At 41.4% G+C, this 11,309-nt stretch overlaps 1 protein-coding gene across 1 annotated transcript in view; it reads left to right on the top strand.

Moving 5' to 3' along the window:
- Positions 1-11,301, top strand: part of LOC102309027 — a 14,199-nt gene extending 2,898 nt beyond the window's left edge. The window contains exons 3-5 of the mRNA XM_014331277.2: positions 1,279-1,386; positions 2,551-2,868; positions 10,821-11,301. Of these exons, the coding sequence (XP_014186763.2) occupies positions 1,279-1,386; positions 2,551-2,868; positions 10,821-11,257 (863 nt within the window). The 3' untranslated portion in view covers positions 11,258-11,301. The remainder of the gene's footprint in view (positions 1-1,278; positions 1,387-2,550; positions 2,869-10,820) is intronic.
- The last annotated feature ends 8 nt before the right edge of the window (positions 11,302-11,309 follow it).

The raw sequence follows: 11,309 nt of genomic DNA, 5'->3' as shown, positions 1-11,309 counted from the left end.
AAAGATGAAAAGAACGATTGATAACTTTTTTGTTAAGTTAAGGCCTGATCCGTCTGAAATTCATAGCCAGTGCTCTGACACGGTGCCATCAATCTTTGAATGCTGAAAAAGCACAGTGTATCCAGGAAACACATTATATGGTGCAATAAATGCACTGCCCAAGTGTCCCCTCTCCACACTGCCTTTCATCAGCAGCAGGCAGCAAACAGGTCGTCAGAGGAGGCGACAGAGGAGGCGCAGTTTAACATTTTCTACAATATTGACAAAGCACTTTAAGCACAACTTTGTTAGTTAATAATTTAGAAATGAATATTGTCTGTATGGACTTCCCCCCAAAAGAAAGTGCACATGTAAAACTGCGGTGTTAAGCGATGCGGTTAATAAATTTGAGTACGCCTAACTTTAAAAATTTAGGCGTACCGGCACAAAAGTTAGGCGTACCGGTGCGCCCATGTCAAAAAGTTAGTCTAGAGCCCTGCTACGAGAAAGAGGACAGAGTGCTCAGTCTACTGCTTTCTGATTGGTTGAGCTCTACCTCCAGCTTCTCCACCCTTCCCTCCACTCTTCAGATAACCATATAGTGTGGTATAAGTCAGAGTGCTTGAAATTGTAAATTGGTGACTCTAAAGGGTCCAGTGAAGCCGTTATATTCACAGATCTGAGAGGTTAAAATTAGAGTTGTGGCTGTAAGTAAACAAAATTAAATAAATGGAAATACAATTTGAATTACAAGTTTGCAGCTCTCAGTATATTTGTGTAAATGTCAATCTGCACATTTCTGAATGTTCTCAGTAACTTAATTTGAAACAAGTGTGTGAAGCATTTTTACAGTGAACATTTCCTACACATCATGTTTACCTTCATACACTCAGCCTCGGTTTTGTGTGTTATCACCTGTGATCGCATTAAGACAGATAGCAGTATGCATCACAGCTTTTTTGGAGGTAGGCTGCAGGCTTTCCTCCAAGTTAGACATTACAAAAAGTGCTTGTATTTTCTGTGCTGTTTCTTCCACTGGATGAACAAACGTATGTAAATGTTTTTCCTCTTAACCAGTGTGATTGAGCTCTCCCATGTAGCTGAACCTTGCCTGGAATATCAGTTTTTATTTTTGGTCACTTCTGTCTTTTTAGTCCTGATGAGACATGACCTTGTGACCTTTGTCATCACTCAGTTAGTTTCCTGTTCTTTTCTCAGTCTGATGTTGTCCTCACTGCTCTTTCAGTTTGGTTGTGGATTTCAAATAATTGATCCTGTTGACTTCATTCTTTGTTACAGAGCCGTACATGTTCCCAGCTGAGGCCTCGGTCCTCCTGGCCTTCCTGCTTGTTGCACTTGCTGTCATTGTGGGTCTTTCAGTATATGTAAGGAGATTACTCAACAAAGGTATAGTGTGTGTGTGTGTGTGTGTGTTTTAACTCCTGTTCACACAGTTACTTCCCCATGTTTCACCAAAGCTCTTGCTCATGGGGGTCATATGATTGTTGGGATCCTTGTTTTCTTTGTATTATTGTGGGTCTACGTTACAATACAAAGCTCTTTAACACAACTGCAGTTGTGATTTGGCGCTGTATAAATAAAATTCAACCGAATTGAACTGAACATTTTAATCAAATTAAAATGTTGAGAAATCAAACCAGCTGACCAGTTTCAGTTTTATTTGTCATATGCAAGTTAGCACAGGGTCAACATTGCAATGAAATGTGTTTGATGAGCAGCAGTCACTCAGCAGCATGGTACAGTAGAAGAAAATATAATAAAATAAAATAATAAAAAAATAAATAGAAAAATAGTAAAGAGCAAAATATTAGAGAGACATGGTAAAAGAGAAAAGATGACTAAATATATATGTATCTATAAATATAAATATATGTACACTAGTGATTAAATAAGAAAATCTTGAAAAGAAATATGACGGAGGGCAGATGGGATATTGCACAGGAATGAGCAGCAGAAAATTACAGTATTGCACTTTTAAATATAAATATCAATACAATAAAGTGGAGTGACCGTGCAGATTAAACAGAGTACTTGTGAAGCTGCAGGGTAGCTTCTGAGTGCTGTGTTGTGTGTGTTTAAGTGTTGTGGTTGAGGGGTCGTATGGCTTGGTGGTAAAAACTGTTTTTGAGTCTTGTAGTCCGAGCAGACAGGCTCCTGTAACGTCTGCCAGATGGTAACAAGGAGAACAGCTGATGTGCTGGGTGGCTGTGGGCCTTGATGATGCTGTGTGCTCAGGCCAGGCCTGTGGACTGTGACCAGGCCAGGAGGACAATAGAAAAAATCTTTTTATTTGTTGTTGAGTTTTCAAGTTAATGTCCAACATCTCAGAGTCAGCCCTTCAAATGAATTATCACTGTGTCTTGGTCTTTGGTTTATTGATGAGCTGGAGGGAATTACAGCTGCCACTCCTCCTCCTTCTATTCAGTTTAACTGAATGGAAGAGAGGGAGATGTGTGACTGAGCTTAAGTTGAGTGATGAGTCTTACTGGAACCAGTCAAACATGTTTTCCCTTTAAAAAATGCTCATGCTGTGCTTTGTTTTCCCCTCAGTCCCCCAGGTGATGGCAGATTCAGGGGTGGAGACGGTCTACCTACTTTGCAAAACTACAGCTCACCTACCTCGTGATGCTAAAGTGGAGTGGAAGAAGAGTGACATGAAGGTGCACGTGTATGAGAACGGCTCTGACCAGCCTCACAAACAGCACCAGGATTACAGAGGCCGAACAAAGTTGAATAAAGACCTGCTGAAAACGGGAGACCTCAGTCTGACCCTGAAACACCCCACAGAGGGTGGAATCTACACCTGCACCGTCTACAGCAGGAAGGGAAACATCCTGCTGAAGAGAAAGGTGGAGCTGAAAGTCAGAAGTCAGTGCTGTAGATACAGGTCAAAGGTCAGAGCGATTGTTTAAATCTCCTTGCATTTATGTTGAGTGATGCCACTGTGACACCAGGGCCTTGTTCTCTGTATATGAAAGAACTTTTAGCCAGATCAAATAGATGTGAGTGATAGGAATCACTTATGCTTAGACAAAAGTGTTTGCATGAATGTGTGAATGGATGAATAAGGCATGAAGTAAGAAATTGCTTTGATAGCTGAAAACTTAGTAGAGAAGCATCAAATATTTTCCATTTACCATTACAAGCTACAGTTGCTGTCATTGTGGGTCTTTCAGTATATGTAAGGAGATTACTCAACAAAGGTATGTCGTGTCAGTGTGTGTGTGTCTGTTTTAACTGCTGTTTACACAGTTACTCTTATGGTCCTGGATCAGTGTTCCCCTTTGTTCAGTGTCAAGCCCACGTCTCTGTGTTTTATTTTCTGTTTTACTTTGACAATCCCTTGTCTTATGTCAGTGTTTTTAGTTTTGCTTCACTTTACATCACTTCCGGTATGATGGCGCCTGTGTTTGGCTTTGCTGCTGCCGGTTGCAGTTTGTCCAGCTGTTTCGTCATGCTGCTTTTCTCTGATCTTCTGTTTTCGCTTTGTATCAATGATGTACTGGCTGCCTTGGTTTATGATCGTCTGACGCTGCTAATCCATCCGATCTTCAATGATGGCACAAGATGTCTCATCCTCCTCCTCTTTTGGTATTTTCCATCCTCCGTGAGTGGCTGGATCCATGTCAGGCGTCCTCAGCAGGCCCCTCAGACCATGGAGAAGAGCAGGTATCCAGGTGAAGCTTAGGCTTTTCTGGCAGTGGGGTCTGGCTGGAAAGCGACGTCGAGCGTGCTTTGTCACCTGTGCTCAGAAAAGCTCCATGGAGGGGAATTTGTTTTCTACATCCCTGCTTGGATAAGCAGGGCCCGGCTCTCTGAGACCATGCTGCCTCAGGAGGGTTTATCCAGACTCTCCTGCTGACTGGCTTTTCACCCCTTGGTGAGTGGAATCTACGAGCTCTAAGGCTGAAACCCCGAGTATTTATATCCTTTAACTTGAACCTCTGCTAAAAATGATGCTGCTACCCCGCTGAACCTGGTGCTTTTTAATTCTCGATCTTTGACTAATAAATTGTTCTTGTTAAACGATTTTATTTCTTCTAAAAAACTGGACTACTTATTTCTGACTGAGACCTGGCAGTGGGACTTGGAATATTCGTCCCTCATTGAACTGTGCCCGGATGACTATTCCTTCATCAGCCAGCCTCGGGGATCTGGTCGTGGAGGAGGTCTCGCTGTGGCATTTTAGGGCCAGTTCTCCTGCCACTCAGTGAAAGTTTGTAATTTTCTTTCGTTTGAACTACAACTATTTAAAGTCGCAATCAAGGATCCTTTTTATTGTGCTGTGGTGTATCGTCCGCCCGGCCCAAATAGCTTGTTTTTATCGGAGTTCAGCGACTTCCTGTCCTCTACGATGAAGTTGTCCAGCCTGCTTATAGTTGGGGATTTTAACATACATGTTGATGATGACTCAGACCTCTTTGTCAGAGGTTTTATCAGCATTATGGATTCTTTTCATTTTCCCCAGCATGTGTCCGGCCCATAGCAAAAGACACACACTGGAGCTTGTTTTTACTTTGAGTTTAAATATTGATTTTATTTGTTCTGAGGACATTTTTATCTCTGATCATCAGTGTATTCTTTTTAACTTGTCTTTTCACGACCCTCTGTCTCCTGTCCGCCGGCCTGTTATTTCTTGCATATTAAATTCCTCCACAGCGGAGAATTTCTCGGATGCTTTTAATTTAAATCTATCAAAACAATGTTGATTTCTGCCTATTTTTCTCATCTGGTTGCTAAGAGCAGAGGTAATCCTAAGGTGTTATTTGACACCATCACTGATATTATTACTCCTGCTCCACCTGCTGCCCCTTTCTTCTAATGAAGACTGAAAGTTTTCTTTCTTTCTGTCCCTGCTTACATAAAACATGCTGCCATACACCCCCTTTAAAAAAAACCCAAGTTAGCCCCTTCTCTTACTAGCAGTTACAGGCCAATCTCAAAACTACCATTAATTGCTAAGATTTTAGAAAAGGTTGTGGCTAAGCATCTTACAGCAGTTTTAGTGAAACATAATATTCTTAACAAATTTCAGTCTGGCTTTCGTAGAGCACATTCTAGTGAGACAGCCCTTCTTAGAGTCTCCAGTGACATTTTGATGCAAAACGATGCAGGAAAATATTCTGTTCTCCTGATGCTGGACCTCACGTCGGCCTTTGACACTGTGGACCATCACATTCTGCTTGAAAGGCTGAAATACTGGGTCGGTGTAACTGGATCTGCCTTAGAGTGGTTCTCCTTGTATCTGTATGAACGATACTTTGCTGTGGCAGTTTCTGAATACAGATCGTCTTTCACTTCCCTCACCTATGGTGTCCCACAAGGTTCTGTGCTGGGGCCCTCATTGTTTTTAATATATCTACTTCCTCTCCAGAATATTTTGAGCCCCTTTGAGGACATTTGTTACCACTGCTACGCTGACGATATCCAGTTATATATATTTTTTTAAACCCCAAGATGTTTCTAAGCTGCAGATTTTGAATGAGTGCTTAAAATCCATTAAAGGATCGGATGGCTGACAACTTCCTCCAACTTAATGAAGGAAAGACCGAAGTCCTTGTATGTGCTCCTGACAGACATGTACCTAACATAATGAATGCTCTTTCAACATTTGTGAAATCATCTATCAGAAACCTAGGGGTAATTTTTGACCCGGCTCTCACTTTGGATGTTCACGTTAAAGGAGATTGTTATTCATGCATTCATTTCATCACGGTGGGACTACTGTAATTCACTGTTTACATGCCTAAGGCTCCCTGGAGCTTCTGCAGATTGTCCAAAATGCTGCAGCAAGGCTTCTGACCAAAACATCTACTCACATGTGACACCGTTGCTTATACAGCTGCATTGGCTCCCCATCAAATTCAGAGTCCATTTTAAGATTCTGGTACGGACTTATAGAGCTCTTCATGGACAAGCACCTGCCTACATCATTGAGCTTTTACAGCCCTATGTCCCTAGCAGGTCCCTGAGGTCATGTGATCAGGGCCTACTTGTCATTCATCAGGCATCAAGGCTGAGAACTAAGGGAGACAGAGCTTTTGCCACTGTGGTCCCCAGACTGTGGAACTCTCTCCTACTGAGCTTAAGATCTGTGGACTCAGTAGTCTCTTTTAAAAAACAACTAAAAATTGCATTTTGCTAACTTTTGTGAGTTTTTGTTTTATACTTTGTCTTCCCTGTGTGAACCACTTGTGATCTTTTTATCTAGAAAGGTGCTATATAAATACAATTTTAGTTACTTACTTACTTCACCCTGGTCTCCTCATGTTAATTTACCCCAGCTGTGTCTCCCTCCTGTTTCCCATTCCCTCATTACTCCTCTGTATATTTAAGCCGTGTGTTTACCTTTGCCCTTTGTCACATCGTCCCCTCACTATGCTGTGTTCTTCTCCTTCCGTGCTCCCTGAGTTCTTCGTCCCTAGTTTCCAGGTTTCCCAGTTCTGTTCTGTTATTAGTTTCCAGTTTCTTGTTTTGGTTTAGTTTTTGCAAGTTTATTTTTGTGAAGTTTATGCTACTGCAGTAAAGCAACTTCTTTAAGTTTATTCCTCCATTTAAGGGTCTTGTGTTTGGGTCCTACATCCTGCCTGCCACACAGCCGAACCATGACAGTTACATCCCCATCTGGGAGCTCTCCACTGCTGGAGACTGTGCAGCTCCACTACTCTTCAGATCAGCTGTCAGTGTTATGATTAGTGTTGTTCAAGTTACTAGAAAAAAGTAATTAGTTACTTATTATTGATTACCTTTACAAAAAAGTAATCCTGTTACATTATTGATTATTTATTTTAAAAAGTAATCAGTTACTTTATAACTTAGTTTTTAAAAACATGATAAACAACCTGAATACATAATAAAGCAAAAGACCTTTCAGCCTCATTGTATTTTTTATGCATGATCCATCATATAAAACTGGATCAAATTAAAAACTCTCTTAAAAATTATTTTATTAGTTTTAATCTTTTAACTTAAATGCACATTGCATTAAGCAAAAATTAAATTATATGCAACAGTCTTTGACTTGAAGAAATTTGTTTCAGGGCCCTGCATGGACAAGCACCAACATATATAAGTGAACTTTTGCATCCATACATTCCCAGCAGGTCCCTGAGGTCATGTGACCAGGGCTTGCTTGCTGTCCAGCACACGAGGCTGAAAACAAAAGGCGACAAAGCTTTTGGAACTGTGGCCCCCAGATTGTGGAACTCTCTCCCTTTGAGCCTGAGATCTGTGGACTCAGTGGTCACTTTTAAAAAACAGCTAAAAACCCATCTTTTTAAACTTGCTTTTAGTTGATTTTTATTTTTAGGTTTTAGCTTCTGTGAAGCACTTTGTGATTTTTATCTTGAAAGGTGCTATATAAATAAAGTTTTACTTTTACTTACTTAACATTTAAAACTATTTTCTTCATATTCCAGGATATAAAATAAAATAAATCTTTGTGTAAAACGCAGCAAAAAACAAATAAAGTCAAAGCTTCAGCGGCACTAAGTCCTGTCGCTCTTAAATCTATTTTCACCTGTTTAGCATCAGTGGAGTAGTCGGAGATTTGCCCGGTGCCGCAGCGGTCCTGTCATTGGAGGGATCCGGGGGTTTCTCTGTGAATTTCACATTCCCGTGCCAGCTTGCTAGGTGCTTCCTCAGATTTGAAGTTTAATTTTTCACTGTAGACAGAGGTTTTCTTCCAACACAGAGTGTACAGCAGATGCAAATGTTTTGATCACTTTTTACGGAACAAAGCTTGAAGTAATCTAATACGTCCACGCTTTTAACGCTACATGGTCGTACACTCTCCTGCACTCCATTGTAGAGCCACACTCTGTTTCTGCCATGGATGTCGCACGCACTTATGTCATTGTCGTGAAACACTCTCACAAACAAAATCATGGTTCAGTAACGCAGCATGCTTACAGGAAAGTAACAGTATACTAATTACTTTTTTGCACTAGTAATCCCTTACATTACTTGAAAAAAGTAATTGGAATACAGTAATGCGTTACTGCCATCTCTGGTCATGATACTATGTTTTCAGGGGAACGGGCATTACCAAAGTAATGAAGAAAGAGAATCAGAAATAACTTTGTTAGATACAACAAACAGTAATCAACAGGAGTCATAGAAAAGGAATCACAGGTAGACAAATTCTGGGTCGCATTTAGTAATTTTATTTATGATAGTAAACCAGTGTTTGTTCCTATTAACCTTACATATCACTTGTATCATCAAAAACAAAACACTATAAACTCACAGCAAGTGACTAGTAAATAACCATACATATAAAGCACATTATTGGACCATGTGTACACTGGTCATGGTATATGCATCATCATCACAGGATTACAGTTTAGTTTATGTTTTTTTAAAACAGGTTAAAAATGGACACCCCCGTAATCTTTGTACGTTTATTATGTCTAACTACTGATTCAGCAATTCAGGTAAGCGCACTACACTTGATGATGCAGAATAGATCCTGCAGTCGAAGCTGCAAACAAGCTCATGAGCTATGCCTCTTTATTCTAATAATTATTTTATTTAAACCAGACCTTGGAGACTCCAGTACGAAAAGTGCACATTTGAAAAGAAATTACTTTTAACCTGGCCTGGTTTTACTTTTAAAATAATCTAATGATCCTGGAGGGAGGACTTGTTTTAATCAGGATTCATGTAGATTTACTGAGATAAAAAGACTGGATTGGAGACCCGCTGTGTCCAAGGAGAGGAAACTGGTCATGATTTGGAGAAGTGTGAGCTCGAGAGTGGAAGCCTCAGGATCTGGTGTGGAGACCCACCCTCTAATGACACAAGACCTGATAAGGCTAGCAATCCTGAGTATGGCAGCTTCAGGCCTTGGATTACAGGCCAGAGTTGTGTCTTCAGCCAGTAGTCCAACCTGGAGGAAAAATTAATCTTTTGCACCCCATTGCAGTGTGAGTGTGGTGTTTCTTACTGGTCAATATTAGTCTATTATGTTCTTGTACAGAGGACATTTTGGGCTGTACGTAACATTATCATGTGTTTTTTCACATCACTCAGTTTGGCATAGAAATCAGCCTTGCAATACAGGCAGTATGCACTTGAATCATCTCCAATAAACGGCTTTAACGACCCATAAATACAGGGTTTGATTCCCACTTTTTTCTGTATTTTTGCTTGTACAGTTTAGACTGAGTCAGGATGAGCTAGCCAGCTAGATGTTTAGCTTCTGTCATAGAGAGGCACACACAGTGGACAAGGTGAGTAAGTGACTGTGTCATTAGAATGATATTTTTAGTGCATTGATTTATTTTAAACAAAATAAGGGAGGGGAGGGGTTCTTTTGTGGCAGACCACCAGGTGGCTCCACTCACAGCCAAGTTGAAGGGAAGTGCTGGGGTGGAGATTTTGGCGCTTACTGTATGTGAAGTTCTACAGAGTCAGTTAATAAAGTTGGAGTGAGACACTGAGACCTCTCCTGTCGTTATTACATACCATGGCTGATTGCGGCTAACGGTTCTCCTATTGCAACTTATGGAGAAAGGTTAGTGACTCTTAGTTTCCACGGCAAGGAATTCAAGTTTTGTTGTTGCTGCCAGCTCGATGCCTATCTTAGGCGCCGATTTTCTTTGTGCCCACGGGCTGTTAGTTGATGTTTCTCACAGATGTTTGATTGACGCTCTGTCGTTCTTTTCACTACCCTGTTTCACCTGGGCTGCCGACCCCCTCATCCGGGCCAATTTAGTGGCCTCCGCGCACATGTTTCAGCGTTTGCTGTTAGAGTTTTTGTCACTGTTAACTCCTAATTTCTCCAGCCTAGCAGCGAAACACGGAGTTGAGCATTATATCCTCACGGTCGGGCCCCCGGTGTTCGCACGCGCGCGTCGCCTTGACCCCGCAAAACTGTCCGTTGCCCGGGATGAGTTCGCGGCCATGGAGCACCTGGGCATTGTGCAGCGCTCAAACAGTGCCTGGGCCTCTCCGCTACACATGGTGCCAAAATCGGACGGTTGGTGGCGGACATGCGGAGATTTTCGGCGTTTAAATACCATTACAGAGAACAAACGTTACCTGATTCCCCACATCCAGGATTTTTCCGCCCATCTCGCTGGGACCTCGATTTTTTCCAAAATCAATTTGGTGCCCACAGCCAGTTCTACGACTCCCCGTTTCAGCTGTTCTGGAGGTTTGATTAAGCTCCGGGTTCTGAACTAGTGGATGGTTTGTTTGGGGGGGGGCATATGTGGCGACCCACTAGAGAGCTCCACTCACACCTAAGCTTGGAGGAGGGGTTCTATTGGGTTTGCTCAGTTGATGTATGGAGGTGAATAAAGTTGGAGTGGAAAACTAGAGTGCTTGTGTTGTGTGTTCCATGCTTCAATAACGCGTTAATTTTGTAATACATTTTCAGTGCCTAGTTGTATTTTCACTGAAGTTATTTTATGTCTAATTTTATGAATTCACGTTAAACACTACTTTGACACATTGTTCACAGCTAAAGAATGCTGAATAAAAATTTGGTGGTGAAAAATGGTTTTTGTGTTCATTTAAGAACAGTTAAAACAAACCGGTCAATTTTCAGGTGGAGGCTTAGCAGCACTTTCACATTAACATCTCTGAGAAATTACTTGGTTGGCTGAATTTTCAAAGTTGAAGCAGCAGTTTTTCTAATCCCCCACCTTCATGTTTCCTTCATATTTGAATCCCATTGAAGATACTTAAAGGCATCCATGTCACACAGAGCTCAAGCCTTTGAATCCAACTGTGATTGTTGATTTTCTATTGAATAGACTTTTTCAAATCCAGCTGTAGGCTTCACAAGCTCATTTTGTGCTTTGTCCTCTCAGTCCCCCAGGTGGAGGTGGCATCTGGGGTGGAGTCTGTCCATCTGCCCTGCAAAACCACACGTCACCTTCCTGAAGATGCTAAAGTGGAGTGGAAGAATAGATATGGGAAGGTCCACGTCTATGAGAACGGCTCTGACCAGCCTCACAAACAGCACCAGATTTACAAATACCGAACGGTGATGAATGAAGACCTGCTGAGAACTGGAGACCTCAGTCTGACTCTGAAATACCCCAAAGAAACAAAGACCTACACCTGCACCGTCTACAGCAGGGAAGGAAACATCCTGCTGAAGAAACAAGTGGAGCTGAAAATCAGAGGTCAGTGCTGTAGATACAGGTCAAAGGTCAGAGGTCATGTAGGAGTTTATTCTCTAAAAGCTTTTAGTTTGAATCTATTTTCAGTTCATTCAAATAAAATAAATTCTTTGATGTTTTGATCTAAAAGCCAAAAATGTCAGGCGGAGCAACTGTGTGTTTAAATGAACTAAG

The sequence above is a fragment of the Haplochromis burtoni genome, unplaced genomic scaffold, assembly GCF_018398535.1.
Source record: "Haplochromis burtoni strain Fernald_Lab_line unplaced genomic scaffold, NCSU_Asbu1 Contig_1812, whole genome shotgun sequence".
NCBI classification, from domain to species: domain Eukaryota; kingdom Metazoa; phylum Chordata; class Actinopteri; order Cichliformes; family Cichlidae; genus Haplochromis; species Haplochromis burtoni.
Note: the sequence above shows the minus strand (reverse complement) of the source record. Positions and strands in the feature narration are given on the sequence as shown.